Here is a 15,454-nt window from a genome sequence, read left to right as displayed (position 1 = left end):
GGGGGGGGGGGTGCGGTGCATAATCTGGTTCTACGTACCTGATCATTACTGGTCCAAGCATGGAACAAAACAACAGAGAGCTTCAAATTTCACATGCCTACCTATGGAGTTTGCTTCTTCATTGGACTATCAGGATATTGAAGCAGTAGTGTATGGGAAACTGTAAATCACAGCCTGAACCTCTGATTAACCACCTGAGGCAAGAGACAGGTCAGCTGTGGGAGCACAAGTGGAGGTAATTCAACTGTGCTCCCAGAAGGGGTGGAGCTTGACTCCACCTCTCCTAGATCCCATTTAAGGGCTGACCACCACCAAGGCAGCATCTTTTTCAGGATGTTGCTCCTGTGAGGAGTTTCTATAGTGGGCCTCAACATTGGTGAGTCTTTCCTATATAACCTCTGGCTATCCATCTACTTTTCCTTCCTATTATTACAAAAAAGAAAAGCTACTTTGTGTAATTATGAAAAAGGAAGACTATCAAATTAAATAATTTTGTTGAATGGATTTTCAGTGTGCATCCATGTATGCACTCATGACTGCGTGACACTGCAGGCCTATCCCAGAGGTTTGTGTCACATCTGAAAAGCAGGCAAATGAATTGCTATTTTTATGCAGTACAACATAGGCATTGACATAAACTTTGCTTATCAAATGATATCTTGACATAATAACATGATATTTTCTATTTCTGAATAGCTAAACTTCAAAAATTAAAGCTAAGCTGTTAGAATAAAGAAAGGTTAAAGAGGCAAGTGAATACAGAAAGTCTAAATAATAGAAACTAAATAAATGCAAGTAGCAAAATAAGCATTTCAAGTTCACTTTCTTTTTAGCTCTTTCACGAAAACAGATCCACAAGGAAATATTCTTAGTGCTATACTCGATAGAGTTTCAAGCAAGATCTTTTCTTCATGTACAAACACAATAAAACACAAAATGTTCAACAGCACTATCGCATATTTTTACTGCTAAATAGAAGGTTTTTTTTTATTGAAGGATTTTCAGTTACTGTGTATTACAAGCCATGGTGACTAGTCTTGCTTTGATTTGTTAGGAAACACCAAAAGATAAGCATGCAGGTCTTGGACTAAAAGCAGATAGTCTGGAAGATCACTTCTCAGGATCAATCAAGTTACACATACTCCTGGCATCTCAGGTGTTATACTCAGCCTAAGAATGTCTTTCTTTGCCATAGCAACAGATCAAGTTGCACTTCCCTCTAGTTTACACTTCAAACTTGAACATGATTTTCACACTGTCATGGTTTTGTAATTTTTGTGATTGGTATTGCATATCATAACATCATGTGGGGCACAGAGGAGAAGATGAACTAGATGTCCCAGAGGACCTCATGGTCATTAGAAGGAAATACATCACAGAAGTGATGCTTGTTCTCTCTCTCTCTCTCTCTCGGCCATTTCCCCTCATCCTGTTACTTGTCACCAGTGAGAAGAGACTTGCCCCACTCTCACTGTAAGCACCTTTCAGGTACTGGATGAGGGTGATAAGGTCTCCCCTCAGCCTTCTTTTCCCTAGACTAAATAGCCCCAGCTTCCTTAGCCTCATAGGGTTGATTCTCCAAGCCTTTCATGAGCCCCATTGCCCTTCTCTGGACCTGCTCCAGTACCTCCATGTCTTTCCTGTGCTGAGGTGCTCAAATCTGAACACAGTTCTTGATGTGAAGCCTCACCAATGATGAGTACAGGAGCAGGATGACTTCCTTAGTCCTGCGTACCACACCATTCTTGATACAAGCCAGGATGCCATTGGCCCTCTTGGCTACCTGGGCACACTGCTAGCTCATATTCAGCTGTCTGTCCATCAGCACACCAGTTAGTAAAATAAGTCTTCCTCCTCAGATTGCTACCGCTGCTCTGTTTGTTTCCTTGAGCCCAGCTCCCATCTCCCCATCCCTTCCCCTTTTTCCTTTCCCAGTAGGACAATGAGCCTACTGCCCCCTGTCATGGACATAGACTGATCTAGATAACTCTGTGACACACCCCTCAAAAACATCCTATATCTTCTCTTCATTAATAAATATGAGTACATGTTTGGTATTTGTAAGAAATTATTCTTTTATCCCATTTACTCATGTATGGGAAACTTGATCACAGCCTGAACCTCTAATTAACCATCTGAGGCAAGCAATGAGTCAGCTGTGGGAGCACAGGTGAAGGTGATTCAGCTGTGATACTGGAAAGGGTGGAGCTTGGTTCCACCTCTCCCGGATCTTGTTTAAGGGCTGTCTACTACTAAGGCAGGATCTCTTTCATGTGGAGATTGCTCCTGTGTGATGTTTATGGCGAGAGTGACATCAGTGAGCATTTCCCATTTATCATTGATTATTTTTCTATTCTGATAATCTTTCACACAAAACATCTGCATAATCTGTTTGTCTATTGACTGCAGAACTCTACAATTGTAACTACACAACAGGTTATTCATGGCTGTGATGTACAATTCATGGCTGAATTGTACAACAATTAAACAAGCCAAGAGAATGAAACTTCTCTGGGGGGAAGGGTGATGGCAAAAGTATAAATATGGGGAGGCATGGCAGGTTGATTATATCACCTTGCCATGATCTTGCAATGGTAAGCATTATGTGCTTACCATGGTGGAGGCAACCTCTGGGTGGCTTGAAACATTTGCTGTACTCCATGCTACTGCCTGAAATACGATATTGGGTCTCAAGAAACAAGTCCTGTGATGACATGGCACCCCAGAAAGAACTGAGTCAGGTAAAGAGACTCATTTGAAAAATTCTTTTGTAAATACTTGGGCCAAAGGTCATGTTATCAAGTGGATTTATCATATCCCCTACCATTCTGGTAAAACTGAATGATACAGTGGATTGTTAAAAACCATGTTGAAAGCAACGGACGGTGGAATATTTAAGCACTGGGAGAAGCATTTGGCAGAAGCCACCTGGTTGGTCAACACTCAAGGATCTATCAATTGTGATGGTCCTGCCAGCTCCCTACATACTGTCAAGGGAGAGAAGGTCCCTGCAGTGCATGTAAAGAACATGCTGGGAAAAGCAGTTTGGGTCCTTCCATATCTGGAAAGGGCAAGCCTCTTTGTGGTACTGTTTTTGCCCAGGAACTAGGGTGCACTTGGTGGATGATGCATGATGTAGTGATGTAGAATAAGGGGTGGAATGGTCTTATGATTTTTGGTTACTGGTATTCTATGTCATAACATCATGTTGGGCATTGGGAGTTAAACTGTTAATGCTCCAGTTCCAGGTACCTGTCCAGAAGAGAAGAAGTACAATCCCCAGAGGGCTTTGAGGTCAGAGAGGAGATATAACTCCTGGCAAGGTCACCTGGTCAGGGTTTTCTCTTTGTTGCTCTTCTCCTTTGCCTCTCCTTGCTGCTGCCTGTCCAAACTGCACACATCACTTCAGTATTAAGACCTACAGCTTTCAGATATTCTCTTATTATATTTGATTTATTAGCTTCAATTCTAATTATATTTTATTACAGTGTGTTATCTTGCATTCTGATACCATATTTAGTAAATTAGTTTGTTTCTCCTCAAATTGTTGACACTGTTTTTAATTATTTTGGTGTCCCTGTTTCCCTATTTCAGAGGCATGGATTTTACAAAATCCCTCTGCCCCACTAATCACGCAACCAGGCTGAACCAGCCTGTAAACTGTTGACAGTTGCCTAGAGAAGTTATTGATGCTTCTTCCCTGAAGGCATTCAAGGCCAGGCAGATGAGGCTTTGAGCAACCTGGTATAGTGGGAAGTTGTCCCTGCCTATAGCAAGGGGGCTGGAACTAGATGATCACTATGGTCCTTTCCAACCCAAACCATTCTATGATTCTATTACCCTGGGATGCATTTCAAAATGTCCCACAGACTCATATATGTTCACGTCCATCAGGTGGTCTCATGGTGAGAGTGACTCCACTTTCCTATCCTACAATGTAGTCCATGAACTTCAGAAATTTGATGAATATTGTTCAAGTGAAAAATGAGGAAAAAAAAATAAAAATGCTTCCATGCCTCAGCCTTCTCCAGATCTATTGCCACCGATGATTTCTTTATCAGAAGGGATTCACTCTTTCTAATGTTCTTTTTCAGGCTAATGCACCTGTAGAATCCCTTTTTACTGTTCTTTGCACACTTTTCCAAGTTCAGTTCCATCCGTGCCTTGTTTATGCTGATCTTATCTCAACATGTCCAGATGGTGCAAACTTTGATCAGTTTATTGTTTGTTTGTTTGTTTCCCTAAAAAAGTTTTTTTTTTTTTTTTTTTTTTTTTTCCCCAGGGAATCTCATCCACCAAATCTACACTGGAAGTACAGTTTAGGGTCCTGACTTTGCTCTTTGCCAGGCTCATATTGCTCAAGATCACCAGTGTGATCATTGCATCCCAGACAACACTCAAATTACTTGGAGACAATTCAAAGTTATTTCCCTGTTGCTTTCTAATATATCATCCCCCAGCTCTTCTCTATCATTCCAATCTCCATCTACTTCCTTTAACTAAATCTAGTTTTAAGCTGTGCTTACAAGTGCAGCCATCTCATTACCCAGCACACCCTTGTCCCAGTTGGTCAAGCAAGCTCTGTTAGATCTGATCTGTTGTTTTTCTGGTGAAAAAATTTAGTAGTGCATTACCAAAACACTGTCCACCCCAGGTTAAACTCAGAGTAGACATACTTTGCCCTTAAACTGGGCACTGAAAGCTCACACTGGAGACTTGTGCATATAAATAAACAAACACAAGGATTTAAACATTGTTTCATTCATAGATTTCCAAAGAATTATATAGAAAGGTAAATTTTCTGAAAGATGCATGTCAGTTATCTGTTACCAGCATCAATGAATCATAGAATATCTTGAGTTGGAAGGGGCCTGTACAGGCAGATAGGCAACTTTTTGCTTGGTGTTATTTATAATAACAGTTGTTTCTATATGCCCTTAAAAATCTGAAAAGCAATCGAAAATTTGGTTCTAGTTTACAGGAAGTAAAAGGAGAATCTGACATAGGTTCTATCATTTTAAAGAGGAAAATCAGTGTTATGGTTTTGTAATTTGCTTTGTGTTGCTATTCCACATCAGAAGATCATGTGGGATAATGGAAGTTAAGGAGACAAGTTTTTTTCTTTTTTTCTTCTTTTCTGTGGACTGCCTTAAATGGGCATGGGGGGAAGGAAGTAGCACTGGAGGGAAGGTCAGGAAGGTGTCAAGGTTTAACCCGGTTCCCTGCAGGAGACAGCGTGGTTGGAACTTCCCACTTCCCACAGCCCACCGGGGAGATTTGGTCTTGTTTTTCTCCTTGTTGAAACTCTCTCGTTGTTTCATTGGGTTCATTAAACTGCTGTTCATTCTCAGATCAATCTTTTTTTATTTCATTTTTTCCCTCCTAGACCCATTCGCAATCTCCCTTCCCTTCTCCTCTCTCAGAGCGCACATGGCCAGGCCGCAAAATGCCGCACTGTTCTGTTACAGAGGGGAGGTAGTTTTTCCTTCTCTCCCCAGGTTTGTTCCCACTGCCATGAGTGAGCTCTAGAGAGAACTCCCCGACAATCAGATAACTCTACATATATGGAAAATACAATAGCAAGAAGATCATCACTTTCCAAAACATGAAAAGGTCAAATATATGGCCTATCAATGATACTAGTAATTTAGCTATTTTGGTTGGTTTTTGTTTGTGTGTGTGTGTAGGTATGTTAGATATGCTGAATTGTGGCTATGGACAATAAGCCTGTTTTGTGCATTTGAAGACAGAGCCCTGGTATCTTAGAAAGCAGATGTGCTATTACATTATTAATATTTGCTATTATTTAGGAGTGCGATTATTTTCAAATGCTGGGAAAGAATATGTACTTACTGCTCACATCAAAATTCAACTTGGATAGACATATTTGTGATTTCTAATGCCATCATGATGGTAAAAATATATATCTCCACAATGCAATTACTCACCACCCAACAATCAATACATTGTTAATAACACAACTGTCTGCTGAACAGTGCTCCACTACTAACACAGGGTCTCATTGACCAATGCCCAGAGCAGATTCCAGACAACTCGCAGTGTTCCCATAGCATCACATGGTATGAAATAACTGCTTACCTAATTCAGCCCTGTCCTCTGCTGTTGTGCCATAAAGGCAGTGGCACTTCCCAACCTTGTGCTGGGTACACTCCCATCGATTAGCAGTAACTAAAATATCTGTGTGCTGTTAAAACTGTCTTAGCTGAAATCAGGATAGAGGGGAAAGAGTAAAATATATCAAAAAGAATGCAATTCCTTCATTTTATTTTTCTGAGAAACTTCCAGGTATGTACGTTGAGGCCAAGATCTTCAGCTTAGCAACAGATCTATACTATACAAAATAAGGAGAGAACATGTGAAAATTGCATTCATTCATTTTCTAGTGGGCAGACATTTCCCATCTCTAATAAGCCCTGGCTCAAAAGCTGAAGTTATTCCAGCAGGACTTGTGTTTCCATATATCCATTCCTAAACTCATTATCATACATTTGATTTTTTTAAAATTTGTTTTCATGAAGTATCAGTCTCCTGCATGTACCTATTTTTCTTTGGGAGTTTGATTTACTTCCAGCATTTCTACTTGCATTGTTGTAAGCAATATATTGATGGACTAACAGAACTGGATTTACTGGATTTAACAATCCAAAGCAAGATAGTTGTTAAAAAATACAGCCCGTTCCAGTCCTTGTCTGAACACTTATGATTTACTGAGATAGTGTACTTGGGATTTCAGAAGCACTCTTACTATAAATGTAGTTTGACTATGGCTATGACAGCTATTATTGATGGATGCTTGTAATGATTAAAAAATGGAAAACCTGATAAAAATTTATTGTGGTTTTGTGATTTTTGTTGTCAGTATTTCACATCAGAATATCATGTAAAGCAGTGGAGTTAAAGAGTTAATGTTCTGGTTCTGTGGACTGCCTTTTTTGGGTATTTTGGGTTCTCGGAAGGGAGGGGAGGGGAGGAGTGGCATTCCCAGAGGACCTGGTGTACAGAGGAAGAAAAGTGGAGCTCTTGGCAGGACAGTAGCTGCTCTCCCTCTCACTGAGTATCTCAGTTTGCCATGATGAAAAGCACATGATCCCCCTGCAGTCTCAAGTAACATTTTAGTTTTGGACACTTTTTTCTCTCATTTTGTTTGATTTTGTTGGATTTAGTAAATTACCATTCCTCCTCAGATCGTTGCCGTTGTTGTTTTTTGTTTGTTTTTCAGACCCATCTGATATCTCCCTACCCTTGCCCTTTTCTCCCTCTCCTGGAGTGTATGGGCTGTAAGTGACTTGCCTCATTAGTCACAGGGACAGGGCCATCCAGGCTGCATACCTCCATGACAAAATTAAACACACACTCACATACTCTGGTTATAGATAACAGTTTTAAAGAAAACTAGATTCACACATAGGAGAGCCCTACATGTATGAAACAGAGGAAGGTGCATTTACCTCTTGTACTTCACTTCTTTCTTCTCCCCCTTCTTTCCAGCTCCTTGTTAAGATTTTAGGCCAACCCAAATTTCAGAGACAAATTAATTCCACTCCAGGAAAAAGAGCCTACACAGAATACATTTTGTACAGCTGTACAGAAAGAATTTACTGTATGCCACAGACTGGCATATCATAGGTAACTTACTACATATTCCATTCATCTTTACTTGTCAGAAAAGCAGCATAATGGACTGGCAGATGCACACTGCATAACTTTGTTCTTGCTAAGACAGTAAAAAGGAGAGGGAAAGGAGTCATAGTTAAGATGAAATGCTATAAAATAGAAAGAAAATTGATTTATGACTCTAATCAGGTATTTCCTCTGGGCATTAGGGTATTTGGTGGTTGGGTGCAAGCTTAAGATGTCTCAAAACAGGCCTTTATCTCCAGCAGAGTAAAATAAGTTAATCAACTCATTTTAACTCTTGTGTTTCACTTTCTCTGTTTTTCCTTTTTGTTTTATGTGTATAATTGGAAACAACAAAGAAGCATCATTCTTGGGAGGTTAGTAGGGAAGGATAGTTCAATTCTTTCCAGAAATCCAAGCCAAGAAAGAGAAGGTAAATAAAAACACTTTGTCTCACTTTGAAACACATTCTAACCATAATCAGAAATAACTATTTGTGGTATATGGACTATTAATGGTCAGAAATACTAAACAACTTACAGTTATGATTTATGAAAGCTCTCAATTAACATAATAATGCAGCTCTTAAAAACAATAACAACAACAAACCAAAAACATAACAGCAAAAGGCTAAGATCAGTGATATTTCCTGTCTTCAGGTTTCCAGAACTGAAAAGAATTTTTGTCTCTTAGTGCCATGTAAATAGGCTACTAATATTGGGAAGGTTCCCATGCAGAAAACAAAATACTCTGTGAAAACATACAGACTCATTCAGAGAAGGATCCTCTCTTGTGATCCTTTCCTCCCTCCCTCCCTCCTTCTCTCCCTCCCTTCCTCCCTTCCTCCCTTCCTCCCTTCCTCCCTTCCTCCCTTCCTCCCTTCCTCCCTTCCTCCCTTCCTCCCTTCCTCCCTTCCTCCCTTCCTTCACAAGGTAAATTGATTTTTAGAAGTAAATTTAAATTTAGCATTTCTGATTGTGAGCAAGTCACCAAAGAGCTTATCAGACTCTTTGATCGACCTTATCACTGTGAAACCCTGGAAGACCAGAGTGTGAGACAAAGAACAAGCAGTGTCTTTTGTTCTCAACAGTAGACAGGAGATTTGTTTGATATGCATTGTCAATCATGTTACTTTTAAGAAACCTTTCTTCCATTATTGCTGTTGTTTGGGAGAAGCTAGGGCCAATGAACTGAATAGAGGAACTATTATGAGGACAGGGTTTTCTTGTTTGAAGCGAATGCTATATAAAATGTATGTTGAACACAGTAAGGAGAACTATTCTGATGCTACAAGAAACTAAGAGAGCTCTCTAACATGGCTGAGTGCCGATAAGCATTCTGCTATACTTTTTTTTACAAACAGCACTCAGTCATTTCAGGAGATCCAAATATAAAGTGACTGAACTGCAGTCTGAGCTCCATCTCACACAGATCAAGAGAAGAGCATCTGAAGCAGATGTGTATTATTATTATTTTTACCTCCAAATAAATATTTCTCTCCAGTTCTAACTTGCAGAGGGCTGTTTGTTCGAACAGCTGAAGCTTCATCTCTGTCAATGGTGAGAACTGCAAAATTTTCTTTAGCTAGGAATCGAACTTCATGCCACTGCCCATCATTGAGACCGGAGCCTAGAAAAAACAGAAGACATTGAAACATTTTACATTGTGCAATATTTATTATTTGTAAGTGTCTAGAGTGCCTCTTCCAATCTCTTTATGCAAAGTCTATTTCAGAAATGATTTCAGTGTGAAAACCAAGCAGTATTATTAAAGTAGCTATTAAAATAAAAATGGCATTATCAGGATAAACGCAAATCTTGAAACTACTGAACTGACCATTCTGACAAGTGTGTTTTTAAATATACGTTATCTCTTACCTTGCCCACCAAAAAGCCATATTCTACATTTATCTGATGAGAAATATATTTAAATAATTTCTTTGATCAAGCTCAAGAGGAAAATACATCATTTAATAAATTTAATTCTAGTCCACAGGTCCACACATGCTAGTGGCTGCTGCGGCAATATGCTATTGCCTTTATCCAAAGCTATGTATTTGCAAGAAAAAGGAAAGAAAAAAAGAGGAGTAAGGAAAACTTTTGTGGAAGATGAACAAACAGACAATCTTGCAAGTGAGATGTGAGTTCAGTCAGAGGAAGATGAAGGTATTATCACAAATTCATTGTAAATCCATCAAATGTCTACCAAAAACTTGAACTTTTTTTTTTTTTTGGAGGTAGCTTACATGGTATGAACAAGTAAATGGCAAACATTATCGTAAAAGAAAATCCTTTTAATGACATCTCTTATGAAAAAGGAATAAATTTGATGGCAAACAGATATATCTAGTGTCATGGTTTTGTAATTTTGCTATCAGTATTCCACATCATAACATCATATTATGAATAATTTTTCCAACTTTTTCTACATGTTTAAGATACGAGATTAATTTCTTATATAACTGTGAGTGTTATACATTGGAATACTCTTGAAAGATTCCTTAGTGCAAATAGGCAATAAATTTATTTATTTTTTGTTTATTTGCAACAACAAATAAATTTAAAAAAATGCATCAATAAGAAATATTTCTGTCATTGCTTGGTCAATCTAGTGTAACAATAAACAAATTTCAGGTAAGATTTCTTTTAGTTTGCGAGATCCTTTTTCACTATTTTTAACAAACCAATAAGAAAAACACTATCTTCCAACTCACAAAATTATATTTTACATATAAACTCAGAGAGGACAATTTTTTTAAAGTATATGCTGCTCTATCTGAAGCATTTCAGACTATAGTTAAAAATCCCAGTGTAACAGCTTGAGATGTTTTGCAATTCAAAAAAATCGATTTCAGTTTTAGTCAAGGAACTCTTTATTACCCTGAAATGAATGGCAATGATCACAGAATTCTGGGCAAAATTAATTTTTTTCTGTTAAAGGCTGAAAGTAGTAGCTGAGTCTTTTCATTCACGAGTCCATAGAGAGGTACACTTAAAGCCTTTCCTAGAAAGGAGGATATTACAGACATAAAACTTCAGAATGTGATGCAAAAAATATTAGCATACCTTTACTGCCATAATATAAGCTTTTGCTTTTTATGTTACACCTCTAAAGGGTTCTTCTGAGTACACCACCTCTTAAAACACTGAAACATCACTGGTTTTATCTTTCTGCACTGAATTTTCAGTGCTGTCTGAGGTACTAACATGGCAAGCATCTCTCTCAAACAAATAACTTCCAAGGACATTCCCCTTCATCTTGTGATAATTTTTTTGACATTGTTAGCAAAACACATAAAACCTAGTATACTTCTGGTTAACCTGATGTGCATCTTAGACTGTATACTTTAGGCAGCTCTAAGAACACTAAAAAAGGTTCATCATAACCCTGTTGTACTTGTACGACATTTTAAACAACAGCAGAACATAGACTAGAACTATAGACTAAAAAATCATACTGTCTCTCAGAAATCATCAGGCTAAGTTATTGTTTACTGCTGTATGTTTCACTTTGTGACTAATTTTTATCATTCACCTTCCTCCATTAGGAACTGTAAGAGGTAGAAAAGAAGAAAAATTAGCTCTCTTTTCTTGGAAAAAAAAAATCTAATTATTAAAGAAAATAAGAAAACAGACTTTTGCCATCTGTAATATGATTGTGACACAGTGGAAAGTGCAACAATGACATCAGAGCAGCAAGATCCCAGGCTGCAGCAAGTAAGAATACACTCAGACACAATAGCAGTGGGTGCATAAAGAAGAAAAAGCTGTTCTCCTTCAGAAGACCTCAGGTAAGCCTCCAGAGAGATACCCTTGCCTCCAGTGCCAACCCTTAAATGAGGTCTGGGAAGGGGTAGATCGTGGCACCATCCCTTCTGGTCATTCAGGTGCATTGCATGCACTTGAGTTCCCTTATGTTGGCCCTCCCTTCCTGTGAAGTGCTCAAGCACTGGTTCAATCATTTCCACTACAGAAGTCAAATAAGAGCCAGTATGTCTGCTCCTGTCAGGATAGATGTTGTAACCCTGTCTGAATTTGAAGGCAACTGTATAGCTTCCAGACCTCTGGCGATGTAGAATGCATGAGCCTTTCACTGGCATGGTGTGGTAGCAGTCAGAACAGCTGTGGGAGGTGTGAGACAATCTTCTGTGCCTTCTAGCCAGGCTACAGAATGAAATATGTAGATTAAAAAGTGTAATTGGGAACTGCTGTGTTTTGTTTATTTGTTTGTTTTTGTTGTTGGTATTCCACATCAGAACATCATGTAAAACAGTGGGAGTTAAAGAGTTAATGTTCTGGTTCTGTGGACTGCCTTTTTTGGGCATTTTGGGTTCTCAGAGGGGAGGGGAGGAGCAGCATTCCTGGAGGACCTGGTGCACAGAGGAAGAAAGGTGGAGCTCCTGGCAGGATGACAGCACTCTCCTTCTCGCTGACTGGTGCTCTCTTGGTTTCCCATGGAGAAAAGCATGTGCTTCTCCTGCAACCTACTAGCATAAGACCTCGATTTTGGATACTCTTTTTTCTCTCTCAAAACTGCTTCAGCTCTTGCATCAGGTTGAGGAAAAAACTGCAAGGCTGGAGGGAAGAACACAAAGGAAAGGAATGGATGGAAGCAAGTCTGCACTTGAAGCTGCAAATGAAAACCCTCCTTGTTTGTTCCACCTCACCAGGTGCTTCTCAGTAACAGGAATGTGGCCCTGGATGTGGAAAGCCCACTCAGACTAGGCAAACTAACTAAAATAAAAATTGCAAGCAGCTGTTCCCCAGCATAAAGACTACATCTTTGAAGAAAAAGAGACAACTATTTGTTGTAGGTGATTCCTCCCTACAGGGAACTGAACATCCAATATGCTGAGCAGACTCTGTTCTTAGAGAAGTCTGCTGTCTTCCTGGGGCTCAGGTGGAGGATATCACTAGGAAACCACCTAGCCTGGTGCAGCCATCAGACTACGACCTGTTACTACTTTTCCATATAGGGAAAGATGATGCAGCTACATGTGGGACAAGGGCTATCAAAAAGGCCTTGGGATGATGACTAAGGGAACTGAATTCACACATCATCTTCTCTGTCTCATGTATTGGATGAGGACATGGAAACAAAACAAAGGATCTTATATTTAAATACCTGGCATTGAGAATGGTGCCATTAACACATTTATTTATTTATTTATTTGTCTATTTATTTATTTTTTTATTTTGACAACATGGCACTGGGTTTGTGGGCATTGGATTGAGCTTGCCATTCTCAAAGGTGTAGAAATGTCCATGATGAGATGTGGGATGGCATAGCTACATAGAGGAACAGGGTGATAGCAGGGGTCTCAAAGGACTCAGTGCCTTAAGAGGTGTGGCTATCAACAGCTACTAGGTGGTCAGAAGTAACATGTGAGGAAGGAGGGCAGCAGGGTGTTGCTACCTACACAGGAAAGAACAGAATGTGAAGAGCTGTCCCTAAAGAACAGTCTTGAGCAAGTTCAAAGCCTATGGGTGACAGAAACTGAGGCAGCAAAGGGAGCCCTGTGATCAATGTCCATCACAGGCCATCTGATCAGTCCGAGCCTGTCAATGAAGTCTTCTACATCCAGCTACAGGAGGCATCATGATCACAAGTGCTCATCCTGCTGAAGTAGTTCAACCACACAACTATTTGCTGGAAAAGCAGCATATCGAGTCATAGGCAATCTAGAAGGCTCCTAGAATGTACTGAGGCCAACTTTCTGAGTCAAGTAATTGTGATTGCCCCACAGGGAGGATGCAGTACTGGATCTGTTGCTCATCAATGCAAATTAACTGATGATTGTTGACACCAGGACTGGAGACTGCCTGGGCTGTACTTACCCTACTATGGTTCAGTTCATGCTCTGGAGGGATATGAGATTATAGGTGAAGAGTAGAACTATAGTGCTAAATTTTTGGAAAGCTAAGTTCCAGCTCTTCAGAGAGTTAGTCAACAAAACACCCTGGGAAACTATCCTCTTGGGCACAGGTGCAGTGCCAACAGATCTTTAAGGAAGCTTTCCTCAGTGTGCAAGAGCTCTCCATTCCCAGGTGTAGGAAGTCAGGAAAGGAAGGCAAGAGACTGGCATGGCTGAACCAGGACCTGCTGGTCAAACTGGAGAGCAAGAAGAAAATGCACAGGCAGTGGAAACAGGGACAGGTACCATGGGAAAAGTATAAGGAAGCTGCTAGGTTGTGTAAGAATAGGGTCAAGAATGTCAGAGCCAAGTTGGAAATGAACTTGGCTTAGGTTTCCAGGAAGAACGAGGAAGGCTTCTACAGGTACCTCAACCAGAAGATGAAAGTCCAGGAGGGTGTACCTTCATTAGTCAGTGGCTCAGGCAGGCTGGTAACAACAGAGAAGGAGAATGCTGAGGTACTTAACACATTTTTGACCTGTCTTCTGTGATAACTGCTCATCACACAGCTCTCAGATGTTTGGTTTGGTAGGAAGGGATTGGGGAAACTATGTCGCTCCTGCTGTAAGCAAAGGTCAGGTTCTTGACCACCTGAGTAACCTGAACTTCCACAAATCTATGGATCCTGATAGAGTGCATCCCAGAGTCCTAAAGGATTAACTGATGTAGTCACCAGCCACTCTCAATGATAACTGAAGAGTTGTGGCAATCAGGTGACGTCACTGGTGACTAGAAAAAAGCAACATCACATTCCTTTTCAAGAAAGGCATATGGGAACTGTTGAATCATGACCTGAACTGACTGACCACCTGAGGCAAGCAATGAGTCAGCCATGGGAGCACAGGTGAAGGCAATTCACCGGTGTGACCAGAAGGGGTGGAGCCTGGCTGCACCTCTCCTAGGCCCCATTTAATTGTTGACTGTCACAAGGGAGGGATCTCTTTCTGGAGACTGCACCTTTTGGAGTTTTCCCTGCAAGCCAACCCAGTGGAGCATTTTCCATTTATTTCTAATACACCGCTCTATTTTTGTTCACTATGCAAATGGTAAAAAGGATGACCCTGTGAATTACTGACCCGTCAGTCTCACCTCTGTGTCAGGAAGAATCATGGATCATATCCTTCTGGAAGCTATGCTAAGGTCTGTGGAAAGAGAAGTGATATGGGAAAACTAGCATGGCTTCACCAAAGGCAAATCCTGCTTGACCAACCTTGTGGCCTTTTATGGTATCACTGCATCAATGGACCAAGAAAAGGCCACTGATATCATCAATGTGGATTTTAGTAAGGCCTTCGACATGGCACCCCATTACATTCTTTTCTCTAAATTGGAAATATATGGTTTGATGGAGTGGACTGTTTGATGGTCAAACAGCTATCCCCGCTGAAAGAAGACCTGGGGAGTACAGATGGATGGGTAGCTGGACGTGAGCCAGAAAGTCCCCTCACAGCCCAGAAGTCAAACTGTATCCTGGGCTGCATCAAAAGAAGCATAACAAACAGGTAGAGGGAGGTGATCTTGCCCCTCTACTTTGTGCTGGTGAGGCCTCACCTGGAGTACTGCATCCAGATGTGGAGCCATCTGCACAGGAGAGATATAGACCTGTTGGAGAACATAAAGAGGAGGGCCACAAAAATGATACAATGGATGGAACACCTCTCCTAGTAGGACAAGCTGAGAGAGCTGGAGCTCTTCAGCCTGGAGAAGAGAAGGCTGCAAGGTTATCTGATAGTGGCCTTCAATATCTAAGGGAAATCTATAGGAAGGAAGGAGAAAAACTCTTTATCAAGGTCTGTGGTGATAGAACAAGGGGAAATTGTTTCAAGTTTAAAGAGGGTAGATTTAGTTTAAATATAAGGAAAAAATTTTTTGCAGTGTAGGTAGTGAGGTACTGGAACAGGT

General features: G+C 40.3%; 1 protein-coding gene across 3 annotated transcripts in view; it reads right to left on the bottom strand.

The window, feature by feature from the left end:
• The window catches only part of CNTNAP2 (contactin associated protein 2), a 559,041-nt gene that overhangs the window by 259,171 nt on the left and 284,416 nt on the right, over window positions 1-15,454 (bottom strand). For all 3 annotated transcript variants that reach the window (XM_015854927.2, XM_015854925.2, XM_015854926.2), the window contains one exon: window positions 9,118-9,267. In XM_015854927.2, coding sequence (XP_015710413.1) covers window positions 9,118-9,267 — 150 coding nt within the window. The remainder of the gene's footprint in view (window positions 1-9,117; window positions 9,268-15,454) is intronic.

The sequence above is a fragment of the Coturnix japonica genome, chromosome 2 (assembly GCF_001577835.2).
Source record: "Coturnix japonica isolate 7356 chromosome 2, Coturnix japonica 2.1, whole genome shotgun sequence".
In the NCBI taxonomy this organism is placed as follows: Eukaryota; Metazoa; Chordata; class Aves; order Galliformes; family Phasianidae; genus Coturnix; species Coturnix japonica.
Note: the sequence above shows the minus strand (reverse complement) of the source record. Positions and strands in the feature narration are given on the sequence as shown.